At 39.5% G+C, this 20,894-nt stretch overlaps 1 protein-coding gene across 3 annotated transcripts in view; it reads left to right on the top strand.

The window, feature by feature from the left end:
• Window positions 1–20,894, top strand: part of EEA1 (early endosome antigen 1) — a 72,388-nt gene that overhangs the window by 17,688 nt on the left and 33,806 nt on the right. For 2 of the 3 annotated variants that reach the window (XM_075748527.1, XM_075748516.1), the window contains 8 exons: window positions 4,214–4,341; window positions 7,987–8,041; window positions 8,167–8,232; window positions 9,064–9,103; window positions 9,984–10,091; window positions 10,178–10,299; window positions 12,164–12,319; window positions 17,323–17,439. In XM_075748527.1, coding sequence (XP_075604642.1) covers window positions 4,214–4,341; window positions 7,987–8,041; window positions 8,167–8,232; window positions 9,064–9,103; window positions 9,984–10,091; window positions 10,178–10,299; window positions 12,164–12,319; window positions 17,323–17,439 — 792 coding nt within the window. Of the gene's footprint in view, window positions 1–4,213; window positions 4,342–7,986; window positions 8,042–8,166; window positions 8,233–8,286; window positions 8,306–9,063; window positions 9,104–9,983; window positions 10,092–10,177; window positions 10,300–12,163; window positions 12,320–17,322; window positions 17,440–20,894 lie in introns of those variants that run through there. The other variant, XM_075748537.1, reaches the window with a different exon arrangement.

Genomic DNA, 20,894 nt, shown 5'->3' with positions numbered 1-20,894 from the left:
AATTTCTGTTGTGCTCTGAGTGCAATTGGTATGTTTTGGAGTCTTTGCACCAAGGAAGGGCTGTCCCACTGCGAACAGTGTGGTACTGTAGAGGTGCTGGGTGCTAGGCATGGCTCGCCGGTGTCCACCCGAAAGAGAAACATTTCCCTTGGGATAGGAAAATTGGGATTTGCAGTTTAGCACCTCTCTCTCACTGAAATGCCTTGACCGCTGGGCATGTTTGTGCATGTATGTGGGGTTTTGGTTTGAATTCCTTTTCTTTTTTACTGTTCTTGCTTCAGCAATTCTGTGGTGATCTTAAAAACTCTTTCCTGATAAAAACTTGTACATGTGGTGGTTGTGGTTTTATTTTTATTTCTCATTAACTGACAGGCATCTGCAAAAAGCTTTGGATTCAATAAATTGTCATTTCCTGGTGGAAAGATTCTGTATTTATAAAAACAAAACCCAACTAATCATCCTTTAACTTCTTTTGGGCTCTTTTCTTCCTGTGTAAAGTGAAAGATAAAACCCAATCAGAAACATCAATTAGGGAGTTAGGCCTTAGGTGCAGTGCTGCAGGGACTGTGAGTGATGTCTTTGCCTTTATTAAACGAAGAATATGAATTGCCTTTCACTTCTCTGTGACTGCTTTGTGCAGAGTAACTCCTAAATGTGTTTTAAAATGAAACCTACCAAGTGTCTCCTGGCAAATGCAGCTTTTGAGAAGTATAACTGTGCATGTTTTATATACTCGCTTCCTTCTTCAAATACAAGAACATTGCTCTCATACTTGCTGGTTCTGAAAAGGAGTCTCTTAGTTAAGGGAGCCAAGACTTACTGCAAAACACACCTCAGCTCCCGCAAGTTGTGCTGACCAGTGTTACATGTCATGGTTGTAACTACTCAGTTTTCTTAAAAAGAGATGAAGTGAGAGACCCACCAGCCCAAGTCCCCAAACAAGATTGTCACCTGGGGCTAATCATTGCAGGCCCAGGAAACCTTTACAGTTCTGTCTGTTACTGTCTGGTGCTCAGGAAGATCCTGTTGCATCCTGCAACATTGCATCCTGCCAAAATTTTGATTTTCTTACTCTAAAGAGAACTGAATTAACGTTGCTGACATCCGAGTCAACATCTGAATATTACCAACCTGTGAGACACAGCCGGGTCATGGGTTTGTGGAGTTTAAGGCTCTGATGTGCAAGTGGTGGTGCCAGCAGCTGTAGGAGCCAGCGTAGGATGCTCCATTATAGAAGGGTGACATCTTACTCTGTTGGAGAGTAGACATCTTACTCTCTTGTGCATCAGGCCTCTAGGAAATGTTACATTAAAGTAAGGGTGCGTGTGAGAGCCATAACCCAGCGCTGATTCCAACAGTGCTAGATGCCCTAAAAGCGAGCGCTGGCCATGGTCACAGCAGTGGAGAGCCTGGGGCTGGTGGGTGATCACTTTTTACCCCTGCGAGAAGAATCATAGAATCATAGAACGGTTTGGGTTGGAAGGGACCTCAAAGATCATCTAGTTCCAACGCCCTTGCCACGGGCAGGGACACCCTCCACTAGACCAGGTTGCCCAAAGCCCCATCCAACCTGGCCTTGAACACTTCCAGGGATGGGGCCTCCACAACTTCTCCGGGCAACCTGTTCCAGTGCCTCACCATGCTCACAGTGAAAAATTTTTTCCTAAATTTTTTCCTAAATCTGAATCTACCCTCTTTTAGTTTAAAGCCATTGAAGGTGGTTTCTGCTATAAAGAGAAGATTTTTGTCCATGCTTTTCCCCCTCTGCTGGTGACAGTGTGCCTGCCTTCCCAGAGCTCCTGTCTACCTCACCGGCTCTTGGCTGCAGCACATTCGCTTGGCTCAGTGGCTCTCCTCTGCCTCGGGCCCCTTGTCCTTGCAGCCACTGCCTTCAGATCTGCCTGCCTGCCTGGGAAATCTTGGGCTGGCTTTGCCTGATAACCAAGACAAATGATTGATTGCTGTCCCCTTCGGCTAATTGCACGTATAATCTATTTTTTCCTCTTCTCCAGCACTCCTATTTCCATAGACTTAAACCCAACCACAAAAAAACCCACAAAAAACAAGCAAAGAAACAGACTTTGCTGTTTAAATGGAAAGAATTAAAGGACAAAAAGAAGGAGAGTCAAGAGCAATTTTTTACACTCGTTCTTTCCAGATGCACTTATGGGTGCTAGGAGGAACATTTGCTTTTCCCTGTGAACAGCAGACCTCCCCGTCCCTGGGAAACTAAACTAAACATTGAGAACTGCTCGGTAGCATTTCATCCTGAAAGGATGCTGTTGCAGAATCACTGTATGAGACTGATTGCTTTCACCTACTAGGAGAAAGGAATCCCTTGCTTTTTGACCCCTCTTATAGTTCATTGCCATTGCTATTTGCCAGGAATCTCTCTCTGGTTCTTTTACTCAGAGTGACTCTCACTGTCATCACATAATTATATCGTAACTGTATCAGATAAACATAACTGGAAAATCTTGGGCAGTAGTTTAACCCATTTTCTGTACCCATTTTGGCATGTGTACATATATATGAGTTAACTTGGTTTAATCTGGAGTGAAACTGTGATGATCAATTCTGGAAATAAATAAATGGTTATTAAGGGTAAATGCCTGTTGTCTGCTTAGGAAAGAGTATATTGTTTTGTTTGATCTAGTTGCGCCAAAACTAGTCTTCAATTTGATATGTGGTGAGTTTGATAAGAAACAGTAGTTATTTATTTCTGAAACATTGAACCATTAATAGCAGTTACAAAGTCCCTGTTCAGTGCTCTGGAGCTCCGGCCGTGTTTGAGTAGCTGAACGTGATGGTTCTCCTGGGTTAAATCCATGTAAGTGTTTGGTTGTTGAATTCTTAGTGACTAGTGAAACAAAATACTATGAATGTCAAGTTAGAAAATGAGCGCTATTGTGGGTATCAACATACACATTCAGTATGTTTATTTTAGACTAATATTTAAAGGTTTTTTGCTTGTCTCATAACATCCAAACACTAAGTTAAGAGAGAAGAAAAGGAGTGTCAAAACTCTTCATATGTCCTTCAGAAATCGTATGGGAGCATATGTTATATGGTGTGATAATCCCACAGGAGTGGTCTCATGTTGGATACTGGAGAGCCTTGGTTTAGCGTTGGAGTGCACTACAATTTGTACGGGCATAAGGGACTTAAGGGTAACATATAAATATGCAAAAGTGTATTTGAAATGATTTTAAGAAACTGGGGGCCTTAATCTCATTTACATGAGGTTCTCTCTGCACGGTTTGGAATTACAGGGAGCCTTTAATGTGAGACTAAATTGTTTCCTCTCACTTTGAAATGTCTCTGTTTTGCCACTGTGGTGCATACGAGCTGTGGTGTAAATGGGAATTGAACTCAGAGTGGGCGTGATAACGAAATGAGTGAAGAATCACTATAAAGTCCAGCACTTAAAACCAGGTGTAATAGGTTGCTAGGTAGAATGAGATGGATTGCAGTTTGGACACTCCACATATGTTTCAAGGTACATAATCTTTGCTGTTTTCATGTGTCTGTGGGCTAATGGGTAGCATGAGGACATCGCTCTGCTAAATTTTCACTCTGGTAAGCTTGCAGTAAATATGCTGGAATGAAAATGGATGATTTCTGATTCTTCAGGCTGCAGAGATCTGATTTTCTTCAGGTAGTATTTCTCTGAGTTGCATTTACTAATTATATACAGGGTAGAAAGTGGTTCTTAATCTTCTAGCCCATGTTAACATCAGTAGCCTGAATACGGTGGTAATAGGTGTATGAATAGCTGTGCTTTAGAGTGGGTTTTTTAATCTCCTTTTTTTAAGGCCAAAATCCAAACCCTACCTCCTCTTTGGAAGAAGAATCTGATTTTATGAAAAGCTGTATGGAAAATTCTTTTCTTGATGGTGGAGAAATTGCAGAGCAGTCCTTCTGAAATGACTTCTTATTTTACTAAATAAAGGTTTCGTTGCTAGTATGTAATGCTGTTGGGAAAAAAACCACCCCACTGAGTAATGGAATATGACTTTTGTAGGCATTTGCTGACTTTTTAATTGCCAAAACTTATCAGCTCATGAAATAATTAGCATGAATCTTAGCAATTGTATTTGCTACCTTTTAGATGTGCAAATGAAATTTAGAATTTTGTTTAAAAAAAAAAGATGAAAAACCCCCAAATTTTACTTCTCACTTTTTTTTTCTTTTCTTTTCTTTTTTATAATAGGGTTTTATTTGTCCTCTCTGTATGAAGTCTCATGGATCAGCTGAGGAGCTGTTCAAGCACTATGAAGCAGTTCATAATTCTGGCATGGACTCAACTCATGGAGGGGAAGGTCATCTGTCACCAGAAAGGTGCAACAGTACTCATTTGTGCATGTGCTTTTGTGTCATTGTTGAGCTGCTTCTAATTACACTGAAGGCTGTATTAATTTGAACACTTAATTATGTAGTCAGGTATTTAAATGTTCATGCCCCATTTCCAACTACAGTTGAAAAGCAGCTTGGAACTTATGTTGGCTGATATTGATCTGACAATAAATGAAAATCAGATACACATGTTTATATTGTTAATTAAATTACCTGTTTCTCATGCAGCTGACAATGCAATACTACAGATTTTTAGGAGTGTGGCAGAAAAAAATAGAAGTTCCTCCTAATTTTTGGCATAGAGCTTGAAATTTCATCTTTTGAGGGTGAGGGAGGACAACCCTGAAGATGGAGAAGAAACCTGATTTTTTTGTCTCTGGGTAGTTAGGGTACTTACTGGGTAATTACAGCATCAGTATTTGCCTAAATACGTTCTCATATTACCTAGTTATTTGCAAATCTGAGAAGTTTCCGTGTCACTATTTCTCCTTCTGTGTTCCAGAAATTCCATGCTGATCTTCAGAAATCTTCTCTAATTTATTTTATTTAACTGTTTGGTCAAAACTGTATTGTTAAATGTATTCCTAGGAAAAATACCAGGTTGCTTTATTTTTGAGACCAGCGGTATGTAGCAGCTGCCTGTGGCCTCATTCAGCCAACAGAGGTACATGCAGCGTGACCTGGTGACGCAGCTGGCTTCTGCCAATGCTGGAAGGAAGTGGTTCAAATATTTTGTCACTAGTAGAACTGTGACCCAAAATGATAAATAATTACATTGAAAGAAATACATGTTTTTATGTAACTAACTCAACAGAGGGTGGTTCTTTGGTGAGAAGAGAGTATGGAAGGTAACATAGGTCAGTTGTTTTCCGAATGAAGATCCGTATCTCCCCAGTATTGTGCAGAGCTGGCAAGCCAGTAAGAGCCAGCATTAGCAGAGGTCGTGTCTTCATGCACAGATGCCTTCTCTCCCAGCTGCTGCAACAAAAGAAATCAAAATTAGGGCTTTATATAGGAGAAAGTGGTAGGGTACTAGTGGAGTTACACTGGGTTTCCTGTGTGTACATTTATTCAAGAATGAGTATTTCTCCTCTGTCTGATTTAAGCCTTTTTGGAGTGATATAACTTAGACCTGAAATTATACTCTCAGTAGAATAATAGCATTCACATGGGAGGAATGATTGGTCGTAACTGCATTGTTTATATAGTTTATGAAAGATTTATTTTTATGCCTGCAAGTTTCCAATGTCAACCAGATGTTGGCTGGTGAAATTTATTTATTTTTTTCCTGGTTTTTGACAGTTTAAGGACAAGTGGTTTTGTTTTCCCTCATATAATTGAAAAAGTGGACGAGGTCAGGGAGTTTGGATGGAGTGAAGGGAGTCTGGTGAGAGCTGTTGTGTAACACATGAGCTATTTCTTCCTTGTTAGTGTGGCATTCTTTAATGTTTCTCAGTTGCATGCTTGCTTGAGAAAACTCTCATTCAACATAAACATGTTTTCCCAAGACTGGGAATACCATTAAAGAAATATTGCAGCCTGCAGCCGGGAGCCACTCTGTTAGCAGTCTAGGGGTGAAGCTTACATGTAATTCATAGGGCAGGATTGGGAGGTAAAGTTCCTCCTATAGTCAATAGAGAAAGCTAGGTACTATGAATTACATTGTGTCCTCTTCCCCTCCCTCCTCCCCAATAAACTACCCTAATTAAGTGCCAAGGATAAATCGTGTAACTGTTCCCAGTGTGATTTATCAAGGCAATTGGTACCTGATGCTACGATGGAGGCACTGGAATTACAGGTGGGGAATGGAGTGGAGCATAAGCAGAAGGATAGTAAGGATATGCCAGATGGTGAGGCTGAGATGTGCTGAGAGGAGGAAGGGATTGTAACAGCCCTAGCAGAAAGGGAGATTTGGTGAGGATTTGGATGGCAGTAAGAAAAACAAAGTTACGGTTATCTAGCGTGATCCCTTATACTTTTCTCTTCCCCACCCCCCCATTCATTTTCCACAAGTCAGTTAAGCTGAATTTAGGTTTCATCTTAAAACTGTCAAGCAAAATTGCATTGGGAATATCGAGGCAACTACTGTAGAAGGGTCCTTACATCACAAACTCTCTCTCTTCCCCTTCTCCTCTCCTTTTCCTTCCCCTCTACTACTTTTTGTACAAACTATTTTTGTACAGCTCAAAACCTTTTATCTACAAAGACCAGAAGATCTTAAATGCTTTAGTGCTGCAGATCTGGTATATGCTCAGGCCCAACTTCAATACAGTTAACTGGTTCACCTGCCTGAGATTTTACTTATAATTTTAGGTGTGAATTTTAGCTGATTTACTTATACTGGTAAGAAAGCTGCTCCCTCTTTTCCACGCCCAACCAATGTGTAGGTTTTGGATTACAGCTACACCTGTCTCAGTAAAGGTGTATTTGCAAACCTCCAGTGAATGTCTCGGGCAGAATAATGTGTAAATAGCAGAAAATCTTCCTCTGAAAAAAAGTCAGCCTCCCACTATCCCATGTTTGTTTTGCCATTAAAATTGGCCCACCTTGGAGTTCTTGCTTCGCTGGTTCACATGCATGTGTTTCACTTGCTTCTTGATGACCCTGACCTGATGCTAATATGTTAATGCAGGTTGAATCTATTCCTTCCCAGTTTAGCTAAATAATAGCTTGCTTTGGTGGTTTTTTTTCTCCTAAGTATGAGATAATTTAAAAGAACATCTGTGGAGGAGGGGATAATGCAGCACAGCAGCAATAAAATTGTGTGGTGTAAAACTGAGAGAATTTGTTGGCATTGGCACCCGCACACCTATATTCTGTGTATTCCTCAGTGTTGCCACTGTGCAAACAATAAGAAAGGGTATGTTTGCATTGTTTTAATGACCTGTGTATTCTACATTTGGAGTGGCTGTATCTCAGTAATGCAACATTATCCTTCTATGTATGGTTTTGCGATTCTGTAAGGAGAGCCGCGATTTAGAACTGCTGTCTAAATCAATTAGTGACAATTTTAGCCTTGGATCTTGCGTTCTTGCGTGGATGGAGGCTTGAGCACGAGATTTGAGAATTTAAAATCCCAAGGCTTTAAACATTCAGACCATTAAGTGAGTGTTTCTGTGAGGCATAGCAAATTGCTGTATGGATGAAAAATTATGTAACTGCGTGTTTCAAAAGGAGTAAGATAGCGTGCTGTCTCTTAGCAGTGTTCCTTTACATGATACGGAAAGTGAAGGAGAATAGACCTGTCCTTTTCATAAGAAGGCATGCAAAACAGTTAAATGTCCCAGTGCAGTTTTGCCATTCTGAACTCATGTGGTTGAGCTGATGCACTGGGTTAGATTTACATTGTTTTCATGAGACTTTTTGCATATTTATTTCTTTACTTACCCAATTAATATGTTTAGCGTTTGCACATGATGTGCAAAACAAACTAATAAGTATCTATTAATCTGGTTTGTTCCAAGTTTCCAAAAATCTAAAAATAATTATTTATGATTGTGAAAGTTGTATTTATATAATGTTGTTATTTTATAACATGTATTAAATAACTGGAGTGATAACTTATATGTAATTGACAAAATATAACCACTGCGTATTCATTTTCTCCACTCTGTGGATATATTTATTCAGAGATGAAGTATCACTGCTCCGACAAGAAGTCCAAGACTTGCAAGCCTCACTGAAGGTTGGAAATGTATTTTTACTTGCACTTGGTTCTTTGTTTCAAATTGCAAAGTGTTCCACTGTCTTAAGCAACCAAATTTACAGTTCTCTCTCCCCCATCTCCTTTTTTTTTTTTCCCCACCTTAGGAGGAGAGGTGGTATTCAGAAGAGCTGAAGAAAGAACTAGAGAAATTGCAGGGGCAGCAGCAGCAAGTAATTGCTTTAAAATACTTGAAGCAGGTTTATCGTCAGCATTGAAATTGAAGATTAATACCTTTTTTGTAAGGCACGTGGCCTGCTTTAGTTAGTTCCGTAATTTGAATATTGACATGTTCTTGAAAACAAAGCTAGTTATCTCTCCACAATGTAACTGTATATATAAATCTGAAGAACAAAGTCAGAAGAGATGATTCTTCCATACTGCTCACTACAAGTTCAGTTCACACTTTTCCTTCTGTTGGGCTTATTCAGAACTCCATTTATTAAATATAAATTAAAATAAATCAAATGTGGTGTTTTCATCTGAGAAAGGGTGATGGGATCTTTCTTGTAAGAACTTTTGGAGAACAGTAGTGTGATTTCACAGATGTCCAGATGAACTGAACAATGAAGGCAAGGCAAATGGTGGTGTGTTGTGCCCTAAGGAAGCTCTCGCTTATTTTATTACTATGAGTTCCTTAGATACTGAATTATTACAAACCTCAGAAATTGCTTTCTGACAGAATGCCGTCTCAGAATGTGTGTAATGATGTCTGTAACCTCTGTTTCTAGGACAGACTTCAATATTGAGGCAAGGGGGGAGGGATTGTTACTGGAGTCTTGGAGGTCTGAATGCCTGATAATGTAGTGGTACATGAAATGGAAACTCATCTTGGCCTTTTCCAGTCTTCCAGATATAACTGTTTGAAATCAGGTATTTTTATACTGCTGTGCAGTATTTGAGCACAGGAGTCTTTATTTCCCTGTCTTTTCCAAAAATGAGATGAACTTTGGAAGTAATTTTTATTCCTACTATCTAATGATGCATTTATTCTTTTTCTTAAGGATTCTAAGTCTGATGGATTGACAACGTCTACATCTACAGGTGGCTAACATTTTATTATATTAATTTCTGAACTGTTCTGGAATTTCTGGAGTCTTTTTCAGTGTAGCTTTTAGGTTTATGAAAAAGCACTTTTGGTAAATTAAAGAGCTAGAAAGCTGGAATCGTGCAATTACTGGAAGAGAAGGTAATTGTAAGCGCTTAAGATAGATAGCTCTTGATAGCTATAGTCTGGGGAAATGTTCCAGAGGCTCGGGTTTTGTAATTTCTAGAAGTGAGACAGGAGTTCTCCTGACTCTGAAAGCAGTTCTCATGAGTAGTTTTGAACATGTTTTTAATCATTTCATGTATTCAAGCATTCAGTACAAGTCTTTTGCTGAGAAAGACAGTGATTGTTGATATTTAAACTATAGCATTTGCCACTGCTGGTTTTATTTAGTGTATTTAGTGTTTTTCTGGAGTCATTGCTAGCAAAGAAAACAATGGGGTTTTTTGTTTGTGGGGTTTTTTTTGTTTGTTTGTTTTGCAGACCAATAATTTTTGCTTTGTTTTTCTCCATGAGGTACTCATGGATTAAAATTTTCCTTATGTGTGCATAAAGTATCTGACTGATCACAATTAAAGACCTTTTAGTTGCAGTTCGAGACTCGGAATTCAGTAGCACGTTGCAGTGATCTGACAGGCTATTTGTGACCAGTGAAAACTAATATGTACTTAATCCTGCAGAGTACTCAGCTAGTGACAGGTTCCAGCATCATGCTTGTAGATATTTAACTTCAGTAAAGTTGTTCACTTAACTAAGCTAGTTGGATGTTAAGTGAACTTAGATTACTTATTTACCTGCTGTGGTTCATTATAGACCTGAGTAACTGTATTGTCCTAGCTGTTCCAGAAAATAATACTGTTCTTTTTATGGAAATAGAATCATTAGAACGGCAACTGGAAGAGATCCAAGTAGAAAATTTTAACATTAAGCAAATGAAAGACTTATTTGAGCAAAAAGCAGCACAACTGGCCACTGAAATAGTGGGTAAGTAAATTCACATGAGGTCTGATTCTGTTCTTGACTTGTGCAACTTGTGCAAGTGATCTTTTATTCAACTTCCTTCTTATTAGATCTTAAATCAAAGTATGATGAAGAAATCAGCCTTCGGGAGGGTGCTGAACAGAAAGTGACAAACCTGACACGAGAACTGCAGGAGGAGAGACGTACAGTGGAAGACTTAAAGACAGAGCTGGTATTCACATCACACTAGTGTTTCTGTTCTTTTCAAGTCAAAGGAAGGATATACTTAAATGCTTGCAAATGTAGTTTCAAAGCAGTCAAAAACTCTGTTGAACTTGGAGACATCTGCTTGTGGGCTAAAAAGCAGTTCAGAATACCATTGGTTTTGATCTATTTCACTGACCAAAATTTTCAGTGTTTTTCCAGTGAGGAAATATATGTAATTTATGACTTATGTATGAAAATTTACCCTATGTTATATTATAGTCTGCTTGTTTGATGCTCTATTCTTCAACAATTTTGCAACATGTATAGCTGTGCTGTGCAGGCCTGTACTTGGAGCGTGCCCTTGCTGACTTCCACAGCTGTCTTTAGATCACCTTTTTTCCATGAGGTGTTATGCCCTGACTGTCCCTGGACAGCTGCATTCATAAGAAGTCCTCAGAGAGGTGTTTTGTGACATGGTGGCTGAAAGGCTGGCAGCTGTCATCACCATGCCAACGTTAATGTCGTCCCTCTTGCACTTGGCTGATAATACCAACGTGTGTGTATTCCAGGATTCTGGCTCCTGGTGATTTTTGTATACAGCCATGGCTCCAGGGAGCAATCCCAGTGACTCAGCAGTCATGCTGCTTCTAAAGCAGTAGTGAAGTGGGTTTCTTAGTTTCGCCCACTCAACCACTGCTTAGACTCTGGAGGAAAGTAGAACTCATCCCGCTTCTACCCTGTAGCTGGCTGCCCTAAAGGGCTCATGAGTCCTTCTTGGGCCTGCTCAGCCACTGCACCTATCCATTCCTCTCTGTTTAGTTGTTTCTTGTCTTCCTTTCTCTTTCTGCATTCTTACCCTTTTCATAGAATCATAGAATGGTTTGGATCGGAAGGGACCTTAAAGATCATCTAGTTCCAACCCCCCTGCCATGGGCAGGGATGCCCTCCACTAGACCAGGTTGCCCAAAGCCCCATCCAACCTGGCCTTGAACACTTCCAGGGAGGGGGCATCCACAGCTGCTCTGGGCAACCTGTTCCAGTGCCTCACCACCCTCATCATAGTAAAAATTTCTTCATAATATCTCTCTTCTGCATGCCAGCACTTCCCTTTCTCTGCTTTCTTCAGTGTCCATTATTGCCTTCCATCTCCTTTCTTTCCATAGCTTTTCATTTTGAGGGACATTATGGTGCTTTAGATGTAATTACGAACAAATTTTACGTGTAGGTCTGCTGTGAGGCATGTCTGACAGTACCTTCAAGACATTTCCTTCAGCTGCCCTTTTTTTTGTCTGTTCCTATGGTTTTCTGCAATAGTTCTTGAAGACAGAGGCAGTATCATTATCAAAGTCTGTGTAGCACTGGATTGCTATGTGTCTCAGTCCTCAGATGGGCTTTGGGAGTATTACAGCAGCAAAGTACGTATGCTAAATCTGTTCTGTAGAGTAGTGGAGTGAATACAACCTACTTGTCAGGGAACTGTGACTTCAGATAAATTCCTTGCGTGGATTACCTGTCACTTCAGTGTTTTCTCCCAGGGAAGGTCTCCCTCCTGTACCTAGCCGTCTACCTACATAAAAATGACAGAAATTTAATCTTTGAGACCTTTTCCCATTTGTCAGATATGGTTGAAGTCAATCAGCAAGTTGGCAAGAACTGACAACCAGCCATTAAATCCTGTTTCCTATGGGAATGATGAGTACTGTCTGTGGTCTTGTTTTTTTTTTTTGGGGGAGGGCGGTTCTTTTGCTGTCTCTTTTTGCACAGCTGTGATAATGTATATGTCACCTTGTCTATAAATTGGTGATTTGAAAGATTTTTAGAGATGACATTGACACTGGAAGCGTGTCTGGCAACAGTGTGTTGCTCACTGCTACTTTTCTGCTTTTCAGCTACAAAGGCCTGGTGTGGAAGATGTGGCCGTCCTGAAAAAGGAGCTGGTCCAAGTTCAGACGCTGATGGACAAAATGACTCTGGAACGTGAGAGAGAATCTGAAAAGCTGAAAGACGAGTGCAAGCACTTGCAGGCAGAGCAGGCTAACTCGGAGGTAATAATCATACCTAAAGATGTGTGTATTAGCTTTGCCATGATTTTCATATGAAAGTGGTGAATATTAATTCATCATAATGAAAAAGCCTCTTTCTTAACTGAATCTTCGAACTTATTTAATAGACATGTTTCTTCATTACAGTAAATTGCATAATTCTGTCAATATTTACCATCAAAAAAACCCCATACTTTTCATTGCAAAATCTTTTTTTGGCGTAAAAAGTTATTACAAGAGCCCAATAGCAGAGGAAAAAACTTCTGGCAGAGCTGCTCTTTCTACTGGGAGAAAGAAGTAGAGCAATACCCTGTGTGATTCAAAGAATTGTTTCTCTTATTGAGCTAAATGCATATAAAAAAGTTGTTACTGAAAATGATAGTTTTGGTTAATGTTTGAGTTGATGTGCCTGAAAATGGATGCTAGGGTGTTGAAATACATAAAAAGAAATGATTAATACAAGGTAGCTAATACTTTCAATATTCTTATAGGACATATATAATTCTTGAACTTAACACAAGATTTTAAAATCTCAGTGGTTATTGTAAAGTGGTTTCAGTTTTTGTTTTTTCTAGCTTTTACTGTCAAATGGGAAGCCTTTTTACACCTATTATTTATTGTTGGAACATTGTGTGTGCAAGGTACAAATCCATTCTGCACACATACTCCCCACAATCCACTGTATAATGGCCTCCAAGTGTTGGCTGTTATCCACTAGAGCAGAAAGTGAGTGACTGCCAGTCCTCAACATGTCTTAAGGTCAAGATGTCAGGATGTCACCTGTAATCTGTTTCCAGGCAACACCACCTTAGTTTTCCTCTCTTTGTTGCTGCAGTCTAAAGTATGAAATAAAATCTGTTGTTCTCATGTTAGGGTTTTTTTTTTTAAATTATTATTTCACTTTTTTTTTCTCTCTGTATTTTCCTGGATTTGAACATTTTAAATTCATCTGATTTAAAAGGGCCCTCACTGTCTACTTGAGTTGCAGAATATGCTAGTTTCTTCAGAAGTACTTTGTGAAGGCTTGCCCTGGTTTGGCTGAGGTAGTGGAAGAATTAAATTGCTAATGGGAGATTTGAAAACCTTTGTCCATTTTTGTTGTTCTTGCTTATAGAATTGATGATAAGTCTGTATTTAAGGAAGAAAAGCTAACTGCCTCTTCCATACCACATGTTCAGTTTTCTTGGGTTTGGTTCCTCTGCTTTTCCACCAGTGAACGCTTCTGCTTCCATGCAAGATGGAGAAACAGGGATGCAACAGCTATGACTTGGAGCTTTGAGAGGGAACCTTACTCCACAAACTCTCAGATCACTCCTGGCTAAAGCTTCTTTGATATTGTTTACCATGATAGTGGGGGAAATCTCTGACAGAGATAATGGCAAGAAATCCTGATTAGAAATACAGTATTACCAAAAAAGGCTTTTGTCTAACATATAGTTTATTCTACTGAGGAGCTGGTGAATCTATACTTGCAGAAAAATTCCCTTACTGAGTGTTGTTGCACCTCACTGGTGCGTTGGTTGGTATAGTTTTACTAATGGATGATTTGACAGTGTAACAGTCTTCACTGAAGACTGTCAGCTGTGTTTGAGACCTTTTAATTTTGCCCTCCCCCTTTTCTTTTGTCCCCCTCCAATGCAGCAATGCCAGCAAAACTTGTCAACGCAGAGCTGTGGTCCCTAGTGAAGTGGGGTCCTTGCAGAATTCCCCAGCTTATGTGAGGGAATGTCTGGGGTTTCTGTAGAACTCCTAATATCCTCTGTCCTGTTGAGATTTGTGGATATGAAGGATTTCTGACATCTTTTTATTCTGGGGTTTCATGTCCTCTAGATTTCAGAACTGCAGTTTTAACTTTCTTTTTCTTAATTTGCACTGCAGAGCTTTAGAGAAGCACTGCCTGGCATTATTCTAAACTCCTTAGGGCTTCCCTCCCGCCTCTTCTCCCAGCAGATATGTTGAGCTGCAGGAATTGTGCAAGTGTACTGTATTGTACTAAACGTGAATCTACTATTGTTTTCAAGTTAAAATTGTGTATGCCAAGAGCTTCATCAGATGTGAAGAAAGGAATATCACAGTTGGAGTTATTAATATAATGTGGTTATGTGGCCGTGTAAGTTGCTGCATAATGGTAATTTGGTTTTAACTGTGAGATCCCACAACTATGCTGCAGAATTTGAATTTCGTTTCAAAATACTGTCTCTGTAGTCTTTTGTGGTTTTGGATATTTAGTTTTCATGTGAAGATAAAATGACGTAGTGACATGGGTGTAACAAAATCATTTTAAAACATTCTCACAGAAGTGTGAATTGCTCCTGTTCCTCCAAATTAGGTATGTTTAAGTTTTGACATAACTAGCCATTTTAAAATGTAGCTTTAAAGTGCAGCCTTTAACAGAAAAAAGACAAGTGAAGAAGTTGTTTTCAGTCCTCCTGGAAGTAATGGCAGACTGGGGAGAAGGCTGCATGATGCCCCTAGCTGTTACAACCTAAGAACTCTTAGGTGTATAGAAGGATTATAAACTACATTGCAGCAATTATAATAATATCAGATGTCTGTGTAGTATCATCAGTATGTAGGCTGAACCAGAGAAGACCGAGTTGCTGCATGGCAGAACATGGTAAACAGTGGCAGTCTGGTTCTTCTCAAAAGTGTTACTGCCTTCTCTGCTGAATTCCAACATATGGCAACAGTAGCCCAAAACATGTTCAAAATAAAAGCTTTTCTGTTGATGTAAAGTGACAGATCAGACTTTTTGAAAAAATAAAAATTACTCAAAGTCATAGTGGTGAAAACTTTTCTACTTTTCTTAAAAAACCATAATTTTGAAAAGTGTTAGCCATAAGAAAACACGAGAAGGAAGTCCTTCGTTGGCAGAATGGGTACAGTTCTGGCCATAAAATTTTGGCCATGTTTCATCTCAGCTTAGCTCCTTAAGACCACCTCAAGGGCTGAAAGCATAAAGTGATTCTTAACACCATCCTTGGCTATTTTGCCAAACTGGCTGAGGATACTTATATTAATATTGGTTTCCAAAGTGAGATGTCTTTAAAGTAAGTTAAATTTATGGCATGGATGAAGAGAATAACAAGGATCATCTTAATCTTATATGAGCATCTTCAAATGCTGCAAGAGAGGGATGTGAAGGATAGTATAGCTCTACAATTGTCACCTAAATGTATTTTTTTGTTGTTGTTTTGTTTTTACTGGGTGTTTATGCCTTATTTCAGAGTTGCTCCTGAAACTCTGATGTCTAGATCTCTCAGATGCATGTTCATTCTCAGCTACTCTTTCCATGTTTAGTTTTTCACCATAGCCACTGCTGCATAGTAAACACATTATGAAAACAGCTGCACTGCTGTGGATCTAAGCATTTCTATGAATCTCTTCAGATCGGGATTTGTTTCAGTATCTATCTGATAAATCTTCATAAAATACAGTGCCTAGGCTTGATTGTTAACTTGAGTGCATACAGAATTAAACAAGATTAGTAGATTAAATTATGGGTAAATTTAATAAAGCCAGGACTGTTTTGTTTGTTTTGTTTTTTCTCTACTGAGCAAAGGCATTAAAAACAATGGAATATCTGGAAACAAATTTGAGGAAGTGTGTCTTCTAACAGCTTTTGTGACTGCTTATTTCCATCTTTCATCTATCCATTTTATTTTTTCTGCTTTCTAACTGAGACATTTAAATCTGAGGTGAATTTTTTTGAAAGCTTTTTATTCTTATAGTAGATTTCTGTTGTATCAAGATATTTTCAAGAGGTTGTTAAACAGATACATTCCTGTTTGCTTATTGGTTCATTAATCATACAGACACATCAGGCAGACATTATCAGGAATGAATACTCATCCATGATATATTTCCATGTTAAGAATGAAATGTGGGATGCTCTTATTGAATTGTGAATGGGAGAAATGGATCTTTATGCATATAAATTATGATTCTAGTTTGAAAGGCTGCAGTGGTCTCCTTAGCAAGCTTCTGCATGATTTCTGCATTGTATTCTCTCAGCAGTGAAATACCCATAGTCTGTTTTCTGAGAACATCCTGGAATGTTTGTTTGCCAAAGACATATCCCAGGATGTGTTTTAGCTAACAGCTCTGTATCGATCAACCTTGTGAAGCACAGTATTACAGAAAGTCAGAATTAATAACTATATGTAGTCATATAATGTGTTCTTATGTTCTCTTTGGCCTTCCTTTTTCTGTAGGAAGGTTGTAAATAGCGTGTTTAGTGTCTGCTACTTCTGTTCTGCTTTAGTTCGTTCCTGAATTCTGTATTTGTACCTTTGTGCTGAAATCTGTGGTTGTGAGAACAATAGGAAACAAAACTTCTTAAAAAAAGGTCACTTATATAATGTATTCAAAGTGAGTGCATTCATACACAGCATGCTTTAGGGCAGCCATTGTTACCCATCTTAAGTGCTTTTCTTGTTTGATTCCATTACTGTATTCAAATATACTGTGCAGTCAGTGATCTATTCTGTTTTGTACCAGTCCTGTTTAATGGGGTAGTATTGTTCCCCCCAATTATGCTGACCTGCAGGGTTGATGTGTCCAAAAATGACACACCAAGTTTGCATCAGATGCCAGACTTGCTTCTAGTGCCTTTTCCAGTACATTTTCCTTACCAGGGAGGCAAAGATTTTGGCCATGTAACTGCAGTGACTTGGGAGGGTTTCACCTTGAGCTAGAACTGTGATAATAATTAATGGATAATCTGTTGTGATTTTCATTGGCTGTGGGCTCAACCTGGCGTTTTCTATTGGACTGGGACCAATTTTTGTCTTCTGAAACAGGACATGAATCTCAGCTGGGAAATTATGCTCAGTGGTACTTCTGTAGCTGATGGTACTCTGAGACTAGTTTGCAGGTGATTTTTTTCTTAATCTGTTTATTTGTATACAAGATGCTTTTTATTTTGCTACCAGACATCTTGCTTTTGGTCAGTTGTACATGCAAAGCTTTGTTTTAACTGTGGATTTTTCTGTTTGTGTGTTCAGGCTACCATTAACCAGTTAAGAGCTGAACTTGCCAAAGGACCTCAGGAGGTAGCTGTGTATGTTCAGGAGCTGCAAAAACTTCAAAGTTCAGTCAAAGAGCTAGAACAGAAAAACCAGGTGAGAATACTGTTATTTCAGATGCTTGTCAGTTCCCATTAAAATGGAAACTCATCGTACATTGCCTTGGGAAGCACTGAAGACTGTAACAAAACACTTCGTGGTGTTGCAGAAGTTGAGAATTCTTTTGCCATTTTCCTTAACATGAGGGATATAGTAATGTACAAGCAAATGCTATATTTTAGTCATCATCAGTATATCACAACTGAAATCCTCACGGCTGTTATGATTGCAGATTTCTAATTGCTGCAGTTTATGCTTACCTATGATTAAGCAGCATTGCTGTCACACAATAAAAGAATTAAAAAAAAGCAATACCCTTTGAAATATTACAATGTTTGCCAAAAATCATAATTCAGAAGATATTTTGAGCTCTCTTCTTTGGTCTTCCAACTTCTTAGCTTTTAGATTGTACTCGTCATATTTTTTTGCCTTTTGTCAGAGTAATGAATGGTAGAAAATTGACTTAAACTCCAGAAGCTTCTCAGCTTATGAGTATTCCTTGAGAGCTTTTATCAAAGCCCTTTGAGCTTGCTGCATTTTGTGTTTGCATTAAGAAAGTATGTGTGGTGGGGTAATAAATGGAGGTAAGGGAGGAAAGGAGATGAGAAAGATGCATGCTGCTTTTGTTGTGTGTGTGTGTAACACTGTATATGAACTGTACACATTACATATGTGTATTTAGCAGCAACCTTTTCAGTCTTGGAAAACAGGAAAGGACAGGGACCAAACAGTGTGTATTTAATTTAATTAATATTAATGCTTTAATATTAAAGCAGCATTTGCAAAGAATACAAGAAGATGCAATTAAAATTTGGTAAATTGAACGTGCCTTTAGTAGGATGACCCTTGGGTTTTGCTCATTAAATCAGGTGCAGAACTGAGGTGGTGAGAATTGTCATGCTGTGCTTTTCCACAGACCAGCAACACGGAATCTAGCTTCTGCAAAATTATTGCTATACAGTATAGAGCCTTTGCCTGAATGTATTGCTGTTCCATTAACAATGTGGAGTGAAACAGGTTGATACATAAGATAACCACACTTTGAGATTCCTCTGCTATGTCAGGTTAATGCCAAACACCACTTGAGGAATAGGAAGAAGAGAAGTGGCAGTGAGCTACTTTTCCTCCTTCCATTTCAGTGACTTAAAACAGTTTACAGCCACCTCTTTATGCAGCTTTTTGAAAGGTGATATCCGTAAGAATGGTATGCTAGCCAAGGAATCTTGGCCCTGGAGAACTTGGACATAGAATTGGAAAAGGTAAGACTAGCTTCCTATATAACATAAATTCATAGAATCATAGAATGGTTTGGGCTGGAAAGGACCTTAAAGATCATCTAGTTCCCTGCCATGGGCAGGGACACCCTCCACTAGACCACGTTGCCCAAAGGCTCATCCAACCTGGCCTTAAACACTTCCAGGGAGGGGGCATCCACAGCTGCTCTGGGCAACCTGTTCCAGTACCTCACCACTCTAACAGCAAAGAATTTCTTTCTAACATCTCATTTAAATCGACCCTCCTTCAGCTTAAACCCATTACCCCTTGTCCTGTCACTACACTCCCTGATAAACAGGCCCTCCCCATTTTTCCTGTAGGCCCCTTCAGGTACTGGTAAGCCGCAATTAGATCTCCCCAGACCCTTCTTTTCTCCAGGCAGAACAATCCCAACTCTCTCAGCCTGTCCTTGTTGTTCCCCCTTCGAACAGTTTGCACTCCTTGAAGAAGCTGTCAAAGAGAGGGGAGGAGCCATTAATGCAGGATAGAATACAGTGCATTTTGATACGTACATCCAGTTATAATTCCATTGCAATGCGGGAAGATATTTCTGTGCCTTGACGCAGAGTTTTTCAAGCTCATGTACAACCTCAAGCAAGCAAGCTGTTTCTTATATTTTCAGGAGCTATACTGAGAAGAGAGCAGATGACAAGTAGATATGATCAGCTCTCTGAGACCAGCAGGAACTGCCTTTCCTTCATTTATAAAGCTCTGTAATTATGGGGCCTGGCTTGCCTTGCAGAAGCCAATAATGGCCGGTAGCCCAGAAGAGACCTAATGCATGACAAAGCAGCATGTACTTCAAGGAATAAGACTTGTAATTCCAAACCCATTGTATGTGGGGTTTTTTGTTTGTTTTCTTTTAGGAAAATTGTGATGCATTATCTACAGGGAAGAACGCTTACTTTCCAACCTTATATTAATGTAACTATTTTGAAATTTGGTCAGTGACCATAGAGTTCATTCTTTACTGTCTGGCCACTGTCACTGCTAACATGTATTACATATATTTTTCCATGGAGCAGTTGTAAAAGAAGAGATGAGTGTGGTGTTCCCCTTTGTGTCTTGTGAACTTTGAAGGCTCAGGGCTTTTCATTGAGTGCTGGAACATACTGCCATTCCCTCTTTCTTTTCTGTGGAAATCAAGGTTTGGGGAAGAGAGGTGGCTGATGTGTGCCCCTGTATCCCTTTATATATGCCTGGGATGCAGCTGGCACATGCATCCAGATAGGAAACACTGCTGGGTCCACTGATGTGTCCTGAATGACCATAACTTGGCAGCTCTGTGGCCTTGAGTCTGCTCATGGGCTTCAGTCATGCACAGAGGTAGCAGGCAGTCGGGCAAACCCAGCTGTTCTCTCGTGAAAGGAGCAGCAGCTCTTTGTGGCTCTGTCTGGCCATTCATGACTGCAGAAGGTGTTCAGCTGTCAGGGGCAGTGGCTTTAAACACTGATATTTGTTGTTGTATTGCTCCTCAGACCAGGGAGCAAGAGAGAAGAGTAGCACAGAATGTGGAGCAGCATCTCCAACCATGTGTAGCTGCTGCTCTTGGCTGTCCTTTGGAGTGCTTGTGAGGTGATGGTGAAAAGGCTTTGCTTCTTTTTTGTTTTACGTAGCATTCCTGAAAGCTTCCCAGAGTCTCAGTCTGCTTCAAGACATTAACTGTTTCTCTTTTTTTCTTTTTTTTTCCTTCCCTGTCCTTCCCCTTGACCGTACTTGAAAATTTAAGTCAGTGCCCTGCACTGATTCTTCACAAAATAGGTCACAGCAGTTCTACGTGTGATGTGTGGATCTAGTTATGAAGTAGTAGTAATATTAATACCTTAGCCCTAACTTGCCCAGCTATGATGAAGGAGGTGCTGTAGGGTGTTGGTATTTCAGGAACATGATTCAGTATGAATGCTAATGGTCCTGCCTGGCCATTTCTCTTTAATGAAAAGGGAATTGCAACTTTATTTTACATTTTGAGAGTGAAACCTTTTCTAAAAGCAGTGGGAGCCTTGCCACTGGCTTCAGGAGGATAAAGATGACACCTGACCTCAGTATGTTCTTTATGTACTCTGTTTCTGCATTTTATATGTGCATATATAAAAACTTCTGCATACCTGTAGTAGCAGCAAGTTGTTTTATTTTTCAAGAAACATTTCAAAATATGGCACCTCAGGGCTAGAATTCAA

The sequence above is a fragment of the Balearica regulorum genome, chromosome 1 (assembly GCF_011004875.1).
Source record: "Balearica regulorum gibbericeps isolate bBalReg1 chromosome 1, bBalReg1.pri, whole genome shotgun sequence".
Lineage (NCBI taxonomy): Eukaryota > Metazoa > Chordata > Aves > Gruiformes > Gruidae > Balearica > Balearica regulorum.
Note: the sequence above shows the minus strand (reverse complement) of the source record. Positions and strands in the feature narration are given on the sequence as shown.